The following is a 15,882-nucleotide window of genomic DNA, read 5'->3' as shown; positions in this document are numbered from 1 at the left end:
CCCCCTTAGGGTTTCCCCTCTCCCATGCGCATGGGCCTTGGGGGGGCTGGTGCCCCTGGCCCATTAAGGCTAGGGCGCCCTCTTACAGCCCATGCTGCTGTATTGGACGTGGTGGAACATTTTCCGGACCTCCGGACCCCTCCGGAATCCTCCGGAACCTTCTGGAAGCTTCCCGGTACAATACCGAAAAACCCGAACTTTTCCCGGAACCCGAACAACAACTTTCCATATATAAATCTTTACCTCCGGACCATTCCGGAACTCCTCGTGACGTCCGGGATCTCATCCGGGACTCCGAACAACATTCGGTAACCACGTACATGCTTTCCCTATAACCCTAGCGTCATCGAACCTTAAGTGTGTAGACCCTACGGGTTCGGGAACCATGCAGACATGACCGAGACGTTCTCCGGTCAATAACCAACAGCGGGATCTAGATACCCATGTTGGCTCCCACATGTTCCACGATGATCTCATCGGATGAACCACGATGTCGGGGATTCAATCAATCCCGTATGCAATTCCCTTTGTCTATCGGTATGTTACTTGCCCAAGATTCGATCGTCGGTATCCCGATACCTTGTTCAATCTCGTTACCGGCAAGTCTCTTTACTCGTTCCGTAACTCACATCATCCCGTGATCAACTCCTTGGTCACACTGTGCACATTATGATGATGTCCTACCGAGTGGGCCCAGAGATACCTCTCCGTTTACACGGAGTGACAAATCCCAGTCTCGATTCGTGCCAACCCAACAGACACTTTCGGAGATACCCGTAGTGCACCTTTATAGCCACCCAGTTACGTTGTGACCTTTGGCACACCCAAAGCATTCCTACGGTATCCGGGAGTTGCACAATCTCATGGTCTAAGGAAGTGATACTTGACATTAGAAAAGCTCTGAGCAAACGAACTACACGATCTTGTGCTAGGCTTAGGATTGGGTCTTGTCCATCACATCATTCTCCTAATGATGTGATCCCGTTATCAACGACATCCAATGTCCATGGTCAGGAAACCGTAACCATCTATTGATCAACGAGCTAGTCAACTAGAGGCTTACTAGGGACATGGTGTTGTCTATGTATCCACACATGCATCTGAGTTTCCTATCAATACAATTTTAGCATGGATAATAAACGATTATCATGAACAAGGAAATATAATAATAACCTATTTATTATTGCCTCTAGGGCATATTTCCAACAGTAGGCATTTGGCGCGTGTGGGTCTCCGGTGCTGCCGGTCTTGCTCCTGCCTGATGCACCACTCCTCCAAGGATTCGTCTACCCTAGGGGCGAAGCCTTGTCTACCAGTACCCTCCACAAACCAATGCCATACCTGCCATGCGAATGCACAGTTGATTAGTAGATGTTGTATGGTCTCCTCCTCTTGATCGCAGAGCGGGCATGCATCTTGGTGTGGGAGCCCTCGTCGCGCGAGTATATCCGATGTCCAACAGCGATTCTTGAAGGCAAGCCAGGTGTAGAATCGGCACTTGAGGGGGGCTCTCAATTGCCAAGTGTAGGGCGCCGTCGGCGAGGCCTCCAATCCAATGAACCTTGCGCCGTAAGCAGAACGTGCCGAGAACTGTCCATGCTTCTCCCAAGCCCAGTGCACCGTGTCTTCAGAATCCTCCGTGAGCTGGAGGGTAGATATCTTGTGCCATAGTCGTAGGAATTCCTCGAGCTCACCGGCTGTGAGGTCCGGTCCGACGTCCCTGGCCCATGTATGGTTAGTTATCGCTACAGTTTGCGTCCTTCACGTACGCCTTGAGACCCTCTCATATACTGCCAGAGCAAGCTCACATATTCTCTGCCCATCGATCCATCTTTCCTCCCAGAATAAAGCGGTCCTGCCATTTCCCACTGTGATATGAGTTGTTGCGCGGAATAGGGCCATGGATTCCTTTGGCACCGGTATCTTGAACTTTGCCCACGGCCTAGAGCTATCTGATCTTTGCAGCCATGGCCATCTCGCCCGTAGTGCCTTGTTGAGCCAATGTAGGTTCGGAATGCCGAGGCCACCTGCCCTCTTTGGCGTACACACCAAGTCCCATGCCACTGCGCAGTTTCCACCATTCGCCTCTTGTTTCCCACACCACAAGAATCCTCGACAGATTTTGACAAGGGCCGTTAGTGTCTTCCGTGGCAATCCAGTGCAAGCATCGAGTGGATCGAGATGGAGCATAGCACGGATGTAATTAGGATGAGCCGACCACTTTTGGGCATCATGGCCGCCTTCCAGTTTGGCAGGCATCCTGCAAGTTGGTCCACCATCCTTTGAAGATGTTCTCCCGTCTGTTTCCTCAGAGTTAGTGGCAAGCCCAAGTACGTGCATGGGAAACCTCCCATTGGGCAGCCCAGAGTCCCACATACCTGCTACCTCTTGAGCATGCGTTGGTTTTTCTCTTGAAGAGGAAAGGGTGATGCAGCAAAGTAGCGTAAGTATTTCCCTCAGTTTTTGAGAACCAAGGTATCAATCCAGTAGGAGGCCACACGCAAGTCCCTCGTACCTACACAAACAAATAAGAACCTTGCAACCAACGCGATAAAGGGGTTGTCAATCCCTTCACGGCCACTTGCAAAAGTGAGATCCGATAGAGATGATAAGATAATATTTTTGGTATTTTTATGATAAAGATTAAAAGTAAAGATTGCAAAATAAACGGCGACAGAAATGGCTCGTTGACAGGAGATTAATATGATGGAAAATAGACCCGGGGGCCATAGGTTTCACTAGTGGCTTCTCTCAAGATAGCATGATCTACGGTGGGTGAACAAATTACTGTCGAGCAATTGATAGAAAAGTGTATAGTTATGAGAATATCTAGGCATGATCGTGTATATAGGCATCACGTCCGCGACAAGTAGACCGAAACGATTCTGCATCTACTACTATTACTCCACACATCGATCGCTATTCAACATGCATCTAGAGTATTAAGTTCATAAGAACAGAGTAACGCATTAGGTAAGATGACATGATGTAGAGGGATAAACTCAAGCAATATGATATAAACCCCATATTTTATCCTCGATGGCAATAATACAATACGTGTCGTTTCCCCTACTGTCACTGGGATCGAGCACCGCATGATTGAACCCAAAGCTAAGCACTTCTCCCATTGCAAGAAAGATCAATCTAGTAGGCCAAACCAAACTGATAATTCGAAGAGACTTGCAAAGATAACCAATCATACATAAAAGAATTCAGAGAAGATTCAAATATTGTTCATAGATAATCATGATCATAAACTCACAATTCATCGGATCTCGACAAAAACACACTGCAAAAAGAGTTACATCGAATAGATCTCCAAGAAGATTGAGGAGAACTTTGTATTGAGATCCAAAGAGAGAGAATAAGCCATCTAGCTAATAACTATGGACGAAGGTCTGTGGTAAACTACTCACACATCATCGGAGACGCTATGGTGTTGATGTAGAAGCCCTCCGTGATCGATGCCCCCTCCGGCAGAGCGCCGGAAAAGGCCCCAAGATGGGATCTCACAGCTACAGAAGGTTGCGGCGGTGGAAATAGGGTTTCGTGGTGCTCCTCGATGGTTTCGGGGTATGTAGGTATATATAGGAGGAAGAAGTAGGTCGGTGGAGCCACGAGGGGCCCACGAGGGTGGGGGTGCACCCAGGGGGGCAGGCGCGCCTCCCTGCCTCGTGGCCTCCTCGTTGGTTTCTTGACGTCCACTCCAAGTCCTCTGGATCACGTTTGTTCCAAAAATAGTCACACTCCCGAAGGTTTCATTCCGTTTGGACTCCGTTTGATATTCTTTTTCTGCGAAACACTGAAATAGGCAAAAAAAACAGCAATTTGCACTAGGCCTTGGGTTAGTAGGTTAGTCCCAAAAATAATATAAAAGTGTATAATAAAGCCCATTAAACATCCAAAATAGAACATATAATAGCATGGAGCAATCAAAAATTATAGATACGTTGGAGACGTATCAAGCATCCCCAAGCTTAATTCCTGCTTGTCCTCGAGTAGGTAAATGATAAAAACAGAATTTTTGATGTGGAATTCTACTTAGCATATTCTTCAATGTAATTTTCTTTATTGTGGCATGAATATTCAGATCCGAAAGATTCAAGATAAAAGTTTAATATTGACATAAAAATAATAATACTTCAAGCATACTAACCAAGCAATCATGTCTTCTCAAAACAACATACCAAAGAAAGCTCATCCCTACAAAATCATATAGTTTGGCCATGCTCCATTTTTGTCACACAAAATGCTCTCATCTTGCACAACCCCGATGACAAGCCAAGCAATTGTTTCATACTTTAGTAATCTCAAACTTTTTACAACTTTCACGCAATACATGAGCGTGAGCCATGGATATAGCACTATGGGTGGAATAGAATATAATGATGGGGGTTGTGTGGAGAAGACAAAAAAAAGGTCTCACATTGACGTGGCTAATCAACGGGCTAGGGAGATGCCCATCAATTGATGTCAATGCAAGGAGTAGGGATTGCCATGCAACGGATGCACTAGAGCTATAAATGTATGAAAGCTCAACAAAAGACACTAAGTGGGTGTGCATCCAACTTGCTTGCTCATGAAGACCTAGGCATTTTGAGGAAGCCCATCGTTGGAATATACAAGCCAAGTTCTATAATGAAAAATTCCCACTAGTATATGAAAGTGACAAAACAAGAGACTCTATCATAAAAATCTTGGTGCTACTTTGAAGCACAAGTGTGGAAAAAGGATAGTAGCATTGTCCCTTTTTATTTCTCTTCTCTTTTTTTCTTTTTTTATTTTGGGCCTTTTTTTGGCCTTTCTCTTTTTTTTTTGGGACAATGCTCTATTAATGATGATCATCACACTTCTATTTATTTACAACTCGATGATTACAACTCGATACTAGAACAAAGTATGACTCTATATGAATGCCTCCGGCGGTGTACCAGGAAGGGCAATGAATCAAGAGTGACATGTATGAAATAATATGCATGGTGGCTTTGCCACAAATATGATGTCAACTACATGATCATGCAAGGCAATATGACAATGATGAAGCGTGTCATAATAAACGGAACAGTGGAAAGTTGCATGGCAATATATCTCGGAATGGCTATGAAAATGCCATAATAGGTAGGTATGGTGGCTGTTTTGAGGAAGATATAAGGAGGTTTATGTGTGATAGAGTGTATCGTATCACGGGGTTTGGATGCACCGGTGAAGTTTGCACCAACTCTCAAGGTGAGAAAGGGCAATGCACGGTACCGAAGAGGCTAGCAATGATGGAAGGTTGAGAGTGCGTATAGTCCATGGACTCAACATTAGTCATAAAGAACTCACATACTTATTGCAAAAATCTACAAGTCATCAAAAACCAAGCACTACGCGCATGCTCCTAGGGGGATGATTGGTAGGAAAAGACCATCGCTCGTCCCCGACCGCCACTTAGAAGGATGACAATCAAAGAACACCTCATGTTTCAAATTTGTTACACAACGTTTACCATACGTGCATGCTATGGGACTTGCAAACTTCAACACAAGTATTTCTCAAATTCACAACTACTCAACTAGCACAACTTTAATATTATCACCTTTATATCTCAAAACAACTATCAAGTATCGAACTTCCCTTAGTATTCAATGCACTTTAAAGTTTTTATCTTGGATGCCTATCATATTAGGACTAATTTTATAACCAAAGAAAATTACCATGCTGTTCTAAAGGACTCTCAAAATAATAAAGTGAAGCATGAGAGATCGATATAATTTCTATAAAATATAACCACCACCGTGCTCTAAAAGATATAAGTGAAGCACTAGAGCAAAATTGTTTAGCTCAAAAGATATAAGTGAAGCACATAGAGTATTCTAATAAATTCCGATTAATGTGTGTCTCTCTCAAAAGGTGTGTACAGAAAGGATGATTGTGGTGAACTAAAAAGCAAAGACTCAAATCATACAAGACGCTCCAAGCAAAACACATATCATGTGGTGAATAAAAATATAGCTCCAAGTAAAGTTATCGATGGACGAAGACAAAAGAGGGGATGCCTTCCGGGGCATCCCCAAGCTTAGGCTTTTGGGTTGTCCTTAGATTTTACCTTGGGGTGCCTTGGGCATCCCCAAGATTAGGCTCTTGCCACTCCTTGTTCCATAATCCATCAAATCTTTACCCAAAACTTGAAAACTTCACAACACAAAACTTAACAGAAAATCTCGTGAGCTCCGTTAGCGAAAGAAAACAAAACGCCACTTCAAGGTACTGTAGGGAACTCATTCTTTATTTATATTGGTGTTAAACCTACTGTATTCCAACTTCTCTATGGTTCATAACCTCCGATACTAGCCATAGATTCATCAAAATAAGCAAACAACACGAAAAACAGAATCTGTCAAAAACAGAACAGTCTGTAGTAATATGTACCTAACGCAAACTTCTGGAACTCCAAAAATTCTAAAATAAATTGATGGACGTGAGGAATTTATCTAATAATTATCTTCAAAAATAATCAACTAAATATCACTCTCTAGTAAAAAGTTGTAGCTAATCTCGTGAGCGCTAAAGTTTCTGTTTTTTACAGCAAGATCAAAAAGACTTCACCCAAGTCTTCCCAAAGGTTCTACTTGGCACAAACATTAAATAAAACACAAAAACACATCTAACCAGAAGCTAGATGGATTATTTATTCCTAAACAAAACCAAAAATCAAGAAACAAAAATAAAATTGGGTTGCCTCCCAACAAGCGCTATCGTTTAACGCCCCTAGCTAGGCATAAAGGCAAGGATAGATCTAGGTATTGCCATCTTTGGCATGCAATCCATAAGTGGCTCTCATGATAGATTCATAAGGTAATTTAATTTTCTTTCTAGAAAAGTGTTCCATGCCTTTCCTTAACGGAAATAGGAATCTAATATTCCCTTCCTTCATATCGATAATTGCACCAATCGTTCTAAGGAAAGGTCTACCAAGAATAATAGGACATGAAGGATTGCACTCTATATCAAGAATAATGAAATCTACGGGCTGATAATTCCTATTTGCAACAATAAGAACATCATTAATTCTTCCCATAGGTTTCTTAATGGTGGAATCCGCAAGGTGCAAGTTTAAAGAACAATCATCAAATTCACGGAAACCCAACAAATCACACAAAGTTTTTGGAATAGTGGAAACACTAGCACCCAAATCACACAAAGCATAGCATTCATGATCTTTAATTTTAATTTCAATAGTAGGTTCCCACTCATCATAAAGTTTTCTAGGGATAGAAACTTCCAATTCAAGCTTTTCTTCATAAGATTGCATTAAAGCATCAACGATATGTTTAGTAAAAGCCTTATTTTGACTATAAGCATGCGGAGAATTTAGCACGGATTGCAACAAGGAAATACAATCTATTAAAGAACAATTATCATAATTAAATTCCTTGAAATCCAAAATAGTGGGTTCATTGCTATGTAAATTTTTGACCTCTTCCATCCCACTTTTACCAAATTTTGCATCAAGATCTAAAAACTCCGAATCATTGGGACGCCTTTTAACTAAAGTTGACTCATCTCCAGTCCCATCATTATCAAGATTCATATTGCAAAAAAAGATTTAATAGGGGACACATCAATTACTTTTAGATCTTCATCCTTATTATCATGAAAACTAGAAGAACACGCTTTCACGAAACAATCTTTCTTAGCACGCATCCTAACGGTTCTTTCTTTGCACTCATCAATGGAAATTCTCATAGCCTTGAAAGACTCATTGATATCATGCTTAGGTGGAATAGATCTAAGTTTCAAAGAATCAACATCAAGAGAAATTCTATCCACGTTCCTAGCCAACTCGTCAATCTTAGGGAATTTTTCCTCAAGCAAAGCATTAAAATTCTTTTGAGAAATCATAAATTCTTTAACACTAATCTCAAAATCAGAGGGCATATTATTAAAATTTCCATAAGAGTTGTTGTAGGAATTACCATAATTATTAGAGGAATTACTAGGATACGGCCTAGGATTAAAATTTCCTCTATAAGCGTTGTTACCAAAATTGTTCCTACCAACAAAATTCACATCCATAGATTCATTATTATTCTCAATCAAGGTAGACAAAGGCATATCATTGGGATCAAAAGAAACACTCTTATTGGCAAACAATTTCATAAGTTCATCCATCTTTCCACTCAAAACATTAATCTCTTCAATTGCATGCACCTTTTTACTAGTAGATCTTTTAGTGTGCCATTGAGAATAATTAACCATAATATTATCTAGGAGTTTAGTAGCTTCTCCTAAAGTGATTTTCATAAAAGTGCCTCCCGCGGCCGAATCTAAAAGATTTCTAGAAGCAAAATTCAATCCGGCATAAAATTTTTGTATAATCATCCATAAATTCAAACCATGTGTAGGGCAATTATGTATCATTAATTTCATCCTCTCCCAAGCTTGTGCAACATGTTCATGATCAAGTTGCTTAAAATTCATAATATCGTTTCTAAGAGAGATGATCTTAGCGGGAGGAAAATACTTAGAGATAAAAGCATCTTTGCACTTATTCCAAGAATCAATACTATTTTTAGGCAAAGACGAAAACCAAGTTTTAGCACGATCTCTAAGCGAAAAAGGAAATAACTTCAATTTAACAATATCATTTTCTAAATCTTTCTTCTTTTGCATATCACACAAATCAACAAAGCTATTTAGATGGGTGCCGGCATCTTCACTAGGAAGGCCGGCGAATTGATCTTTCATGACAAGATTCAGCAAAGCAGCATTAATTTCACAAGATTCAGCATCGGTAAGAGGAGCAATCGGAGTGCTAAGAAAATCATTGTTGTTGGTATTGGCAAAGTCACACAATTTAGTATTGTCTTGAGCCATCGTGACAAGCAAGCAATCCAACACACAAGCAAACAAGAAGCAAGCGAAAAAGAGGCGAACGGAAAAAGAGGGTGAATAAAACGGCAATGGTGAAGTGGGGGAGAGGAAAACGAGAGGCAAATGACAAATAATGTAATACGAGGGATAAGAGTTTGTGATGGGTACTTGGTATGTCTTGACTTGTGCGTAGACTCCCCGGCAACGGCGCCAGAAATCGCACGTAGGCGGGAGTCAAATCTTTACTTGACTTGGTGTAAGCCTCCCCTGCAATGGCGCCAGAAATCCTTCTTGCTACCTCTTGAGCATGCGTTGGTTTTTTCCTTGAAGAGGAAAGGGTGATGCAGCAAAGTAGCGTAAGTATTTCCCTCAGTTTTTTAGAACCAAGGTATCAATCCAGTAGGAGGCCACACGCAAGTCCCTCGTACCTACATAAACAAATAAGAACCTTGCAACCAACGCGATAAAGGGGTTGTCAATCCCTTCACGGCCACTTGCAAAAGTGAGATCTGATAGAGATGATAAGATAATATTTTTGGTATTTTTATGATAAAGATTAAAAGTAAAGATTGCAAAATAAACGGCGACAGAAATGGCTCGTTGACGGGAGATTAATATGATGGAAAATAGACCCGGGGGCCATAGGTTTCACTAGTGGCTTCTCTCAAGATAGCATGATCTACGGTGGGTGAACAAATTACTGTCGAGCAATTGATAGAAAAGTGTATAGTTATGAGAATATCTAGGCATGATCATGTATATAGGCATCACGTCCGCGACAAGTAGACCGAAACGATTCTGCATCTACTACTATTACTCCACACATCGACTGCTATTCAGCATGCATCTAGAGTATTAAGTTCATAAGAACAGAGTAACGCATTAGGTAAGATGACATGATGTAGAGGGATAAACTCAAGCAATATGATATAAACCCCATCTTTTTATCCTCAATGGCAACAATACAATACGTGTCGTTTCCCCTACTGTCACTAGGATCGAGCATCGCATGATTGAACCCAAAGCTAAGCACTTCTCCCATTGCAAGAAAGATCAATCTAGTAGGCCAAACCAAACTGATAATTCGAAGAGACTTGCAAAGATAACCAATCATACATAAAAGAATTCAGAGAAGATTCAAATATTGTTCATAGATAATCTTGATCATAAACCCACAATTCATCGGATCTCGACAAACACACCGCAAAAAGAGTTACATCAAATAGATCTCCAAGAAGATCGAGGAGAACTTTGTATTGAGATCCAAAGAGAGAGAAGAAGCCATCTAGCTAATAACTATGGACCCGAAGGTCTGTGGTAAACTACTCACACATCATCGGAGAGGCTATGGTGTTGATGTAGAAGCCCTCCGTGATCGATGCCCCCTCCGGCAGAGCGCCGGAAAAGGCCCCAAGATGGGATCTCACGGGTACAGAAGGTTGCGGCGGTGGAAATAGGTTTTCGTGGTGCTCCTCGATGGTTTCGGGGTACGTAGGTATATATAGGAGGAAGAAGTAGGTCGGTGGAGCCACGAGGGGCCCACGAGGGTGGGGGCGCGCCCTGGGGGCAGGCGCGCCTCCCTGCCTCGTGGCCTCCTCGTTGGTTTCTTGACGTCCACTCCAAGTCCTCTGGATCACGTTTGTTCCAAAAATCACGCTCCCGAAGGTTTCATTCCGTTTGGACTCCATTTGATATTCCTTTTCTGCGAAACACTGAAATAGGCAAAAAAACAGCAATTTGCACTGGGCCTTGGGTTAGTAGGTCAGTCCCAAAAATAATATAAAAGTGTATAATAAAGCCCATTAAACATCCAAAACAGAATATATAATAGCATGGAGCAATCAAAAATTATAGATACGTTGGAGACGTATCAATACCATGTCCATCTCTTCCTGGGAGCACCGGATTGGGATGGCTGCACTTTTTCTCATGTTCACTGTTAGCCCAGACGCCTGCCCAAATAGCTGAAGAACTACCCCGCACGTGCGTGTTTCTATCTGCGTCGGCTTGAAGAAGACCATGACGTCATCCGCGAACATGGACACTCTAGATTGCATTCCGCTTCTGGCGAGTGGCGCGAGTAGGTTTTTGCATGCTGCATACTTGAAGAGGCCATGTAGAGGCTCCATGCATAGGATGAAGATCATGGGTGAAAGGGGAGCTCCTTGCCGCAACTCTTGGCAGCTCAGAATTGGTCTTCCGGGGATGCCATTTGTCATGATTCTGGTGGAGGAGGTGGCCAACAACCCGCATATCCACGATATCCATCTCTCTCCAAATTCCATCCTTCCCGGTACCTCGAGGACAAAGGACCACGGTATCGAGTCGAATGCTTTTGATTTGTCCGGCTTGAGCATCATCGATGGGTTTTTGAGTGCATGTAGTCTCCGCGCAGTTCCTTGGACGAGTATGAAGTTGTCATGAAGTGACCGTCCTCGAACAAAGGCGCTTTGTTGTTGTCCCACTAGTGTCGGGAGGTCATCCACCAGACGCGATGCAAGGGCTTTGTCAAAGATTTTAATCGCGCCGTGTACGAGGTTGACCGGCCGGAAATCCTTTATGTTGAGTGCCCCGTCCTTCTTTGGGAGTAGCGACATGATGTATGGTTCCTTCTGGTCAGCTTTGTGTGGACAGGAAAGATGAAGAACAGAGCATTGCTTTGTTGGCTAGAAAATTAGAGGGGCTCGTCTCTAGGCATGTGGCATGTTAACATTACGTTAATTTGTTGTTGATTCCACAAATATGTATGGTCCATCCTACTCTGAGTCTAGTGAGGGAGTGCAACGAATTGTTATTAGAATTTTTATATGGAATGAATTGTCAAGTTTATGTTATCTGGGTTGATGTAATGTCACACAACAACCGAGGTAGAGGCAACCAAAAGCAGCCCTATGTTGTGGTGGAGGGGTTAGAGATCTCGCCAGTCAAAAAGAAAATAAAAAGTCTGATTATGTTTTATTGTTTGTAGGGATCTGATAAGTATCTAGCATTGGTGTATCCGTTGATATTGGAGTTCAGATAATGTCCCTAAAATTTGAAACATCATGAGAATATATTTGGTGCCTAGGAAATATCGAATGATATTCTTGGCTCCCATCCAATTTCCTTTGGTAGTTCTAATGGCACTGATACGGAAACTCGGGTCACAATATTTTTTTGTCATCTTCTCATGATACAAGTGGATCTTTCCCTATGAAACCATGGGAGTATTAGATGGATAAGCCTTGTAGTCGTTGCAGAACTCTTAAATTTCCTCCCATAAGAGTTAAAAAGAGCATTTTACTCAAGGCTTTTGAATTTGTTGCCAAATTAGTTGTGGATAGGTTTCCACATTGAAGGCAACTTACATATGATGTAAACACATAGATCATAAAAAGTATATTTAGGTGCTCATAGTAGGACACCCATGGATCATTTCCCTTCGTTTCAAAATACCAGTTGTGTTAAGTTTTGTTAGGAAAGAATTTCACCAACAATTAAACAACTTTTGTGATACAAAATCATAAACAACAAAAGGCACTTTTTAAACAAATCTAATGACATCAATTTTATGTCACATGAAGTACATATTAATAGAGTAATTGCCGGTCAAATGTTTTTCCTAACAAAACCTAATATGATGACTGTTTTGGAACCGACGGAGTACCAAATTGCTACTAGGTTGACATGTACTTATAGAAAGGTGCAACCGTATATACGGTCTGCAAGAGTGTGGCAACTAATAGAATAACAGTGGCGATGAGGGAAATGAACACCCAAGGATTTCTCAAGTAGGTTTGTATGAAGTTAGCCCGCCACCTATTCCAGCTCTTCATGCAGTGGGCATTCACCTGCCGCTGCACATCATGGAGCCTGCTAGATGGGCTCATCACTCCTCCCTTGTTTAGCGTGTTGTTGAGGAGTTTAGCTACCTCTTCATCGCTGCCCAACCCACTCTCGATAATATTCTTACATCTGAGCAGGGCTACATCCTTGGCTGAGCTAATCATGTTGTCCATGAAGATCACGTAGGCCGTCACGGCATTGCCAGCAGCGGGGTGGAGACGTTCGAATGCCATCAGATTGAGAAACCTCTTCTCGGTGCATTCGTCGACCCTAACCGCCGGCATGCTTAGCACGCCTTGTTCAAAGTGCACGTCAAGGAGACTGTCAGTCTCGCTCACCTTGAAATTAATTCCTGCTTCGTAGATCTCAATTGCGGAGGGCATGACATACGCCTTCGAACCTTTGCGGTCTTGGTGATCGTCATGGGTGAGGCTTTGGTGTAAGATGTCAAGGGGGTGGAGCCCCAAGGGGTTATTAGTTTCAACCATGTGTCGACGCCATGGACACAGGGAATCAAGCACCAACTTACTGATCTCTCGAGCGTCCTGTAGCAACCAGTTAACATGTATAGATAGTTAGGGCTAACGGACATTCTACATTATAAATACTTTGAAAAAATCATTCTTCATTGTTGATCTTCCTTACAGGTATGACCACATAACTGTCGTAGTTGCATTTTATTTAATTTTAGCAGCTCAATTAGTTGAATATGTATATATGTACACATAGAGAAGTACATATGCACCATTTTAATTTTAGTAGTATATTGCAGTTTGCACCACCTAATTTTGAAATTAATTTAAAAATCTGAAAAAGTGAAGAAAAGATAATACTAGTGGATGAGCAGGTAACTGAGTAGTATATATACCTGATATTTGTCATGATCCAAAACGACTAGTAGCCTGTGGAGAAGAAGCAGAGGCAGCTGGTTCTCCATGATGACCATGTCGGACTGGATATACCGCCACATGTAAAGATAGCCATACTGGCTAAAGACGGGGTCGTTGGGCGCATAGTCATCGTCCACCTTACCGCCCAGCGCGTCCATCCTCATGGCCTCCACCAGAAAGCAGCCGTCGGTGACCATGAGCTCCACGAACCGCTGCCGGTTCTCTGCCCCGCGCCACCGGCCGGCGAGGTCCTTGTACGCCTCCTGCAGCTGCTGCGTGGCCTCCGCCACGGCGGCCACGAAGTCCCGCAGCGGCCTCCCGGAGCGCTTGACCAGGTGCACCACGGCCCGGCGCTTGTGCTCCTCCATGGGGAGCAGGTCGGGCTCGCCGTGGTGGAAGGGCCCCAGCGACACCAGCTCCGGCCGATACGCCTTGCTGTTGTGCAGGTTCTTGATCCGCTCCGGCACCTGGTAGATGGAGTGCCGCTTCCACCGCGCCATCTCCACCTCCGGGTCGATGTCGCGGATCGTCGCCTCCATCTCCACCACCCAGCTGCTGGAGCCGATCGACGGAGCCCCATCTATCAGCTTTCCCTTGTCGTACTGCTTCTCCATTACACTGTGTACGTATTAGAGACTTCTTTACCTCACCTTGTTAATCAGCTTGAAGGTTAAGCTCTAGCTATATAGAGGGCTGAGGAAGCCGGGGAGGGAGGCTTTCGTATACGTACGTAGCCGATCGGCGGCGGCGTGACGATGACCAAAGATTTGAAAGGACACTTCATGGAACAGCCGGAATATGTGATAATGGTGTCTAGTATTAAAGCTACCCAAAGGAAGCTAGCTAGATATATATTCGTCTCTTTGCATACAGTAGAGTAGACCACTGGTCTGTGGAAACCTTTCGTACATGGAAGGCAAAGATAAGGATAAGACCGGACGGCGCGGTCATGCGCGGAAGCGTGTGTCTTTTGGTGCAATTCTGTAGCGCTTTACGCATCCGTTGCCTCCGTCGCACGCCGGGGGGCTTACCAGCAGTGCAGCAGGTGAAACTAGCTAGGTCATGGCGCATATTTAGAGAAAAATACCATTTGTTTTTTTAGTGGGAGCGCTGAGTCGTTTCTAGCGGAGCCGCACGGTAGCAGGTGAAACTATGTCATGGATCCGTAAAAAGAATGTCATGGTGCACTGTGTGGAGTGGAGCGTTTTGGTGACCGGGCTCCATGGAGCCCGGAATTTTTAAAAAATTCAAAATTCAAAATTTTGCGGTTTCAAAAAAATCTGAAAAAAATATGCAAGGATGAAATGCATATGCGTCTAAAAATTCAGGATGAAATACCTTGAAATACGACCCTACAAAAAAAAGTAAATTCATGAATTTCGAGGATGAATAGTATCATGTGCTGAAAAGCCTCAGGTTTTCTTTTTTGTGTGCATATGCCTCATTTCAACGCATTTCATATTAAAAATTACATGCATGTAAATTATGCCTCCATGTATATCTGTATTTTTTCAAAACTTTTTGAAACATAAAAATATGAATTTTGATAAAGTTTGAATTTTGGAAATGAAGGCCTCCATGGAGCTCGTTCTCCAAAAGCAATTTTCGCACTGTGTGCCACTATGTTCATGAGTAAATAATGTTTCGATCTTGTGGTTGGATGTTTTGCAATACTTGAACTGATTGCACGCCAACTAGCTAGTGCCAATATATAGCGTTACAAGATGCGGCCACCTCGTCCATATCTAGTCCTATAATTGTGCTACAAGAAAGGAAGATTAGGACGTGGCCGACAAGATTAGAATTGATACACATAATCACAAAAGGACACGCTCGTGCATGGGACATGCACGTGCACTTTCAACAGATCTAATCGGTGGAGCGGCTATAGTGGTGGCCGTTGTGGAAGGAGTTGATGACGAATGCATCTCGACCTCGTGTGTGTGGCACTTGTTGAGATTGGGTACGTGGAGCCACCTCATATCCTTATCCGTTCCTTTGATGTTACCCATACAAATCAACGGTACAATTTTTTTTATACCCATCACTCACCAAGGTAAACGGGTACCCGCGGATAAAATACCCATGTTTGCAAAGCATTAAATTGAGCAGCGCCATAAACAACAACATACAATCATAATTTACACACAACAACAGATCATAAAAGGAGCATATACTTATAAACAAGCGCACTCATAAATAACAACACATTCTAATAAACAACGTCATTTTCTTATACACAATAACATATCAAAATAACACCACATTAATAAGCATCTGCACATAGTCATATATTTGAAGTTCACAAACT

General features: G+C 42.7%; 1 protein-coding gene across 1 annotated transcript; it reads right to left on the bottom strand.

Moving 5' to 3' along the window:
- Positions 1-12,284: 12,284 nt before the first annotated feature.
- Positions 12,285-14,481, bottom strand: LOC109786957 (UPF0481 protein At3g47200). The gene is made up of 2 exons (XM_020345519.4): positions 13,550-14,481; positions 12,285-13,226 (listed from the first exon to the last, which is right to left on the bottom strand). Exons 1-2 carry the CDS (start codon positions 14,183-14,185, stop codon positions 12,513-12,515), a joined length of 1,350 nt encoding a protein of 449 aa, XP_020201108.1. The 5' UTR covers positions 14,186-14,481; the 3' UTR covers positions 12,285-12,512.
- Between the last annotated feature and the right edge of the window lie 1,401 nt (positions 14,482-15,882).

The sequence above is a fragment of the Aegilops tauschii genome, chromosome 2 (assembly GCF_002575655.3).
Source record: "Aegilops tauschii subsp. strangulata cultivar AL8/78 chromosome 2, Aet v6.0, whole genome shotgun sequence".
Taxonomy (NCBI): Eukaryota; Viridiplantae; Streptophyta; class Magnoliopsida; order Poales; family Poaceae; genus Aegilops; species Aegilops tauschii.
Note: the sequence above shows the minus strand (reverse complement) of the source record. Positions and strands in the feature narration are given on the sequence as shown.

What these genes read in the sequence shown, in the direction of transcription:
- LOC109786957 (XM_020345519.4), bottom strand. Translation starts at nt 14,185, where the DNA reads ATGGAGAAGCAGTACGACAAGGGAAAGCTGATAGATGGGGCTCCGTCG. An exon ending in TGGATCATGACAAATATCAG is followed by an intron (nt 13,227 to 13,549) that starts GTATATATACTA and finishes TGGTTGCTACAG; the next exon opens with GACGCTCGAGAGATCAGTAA.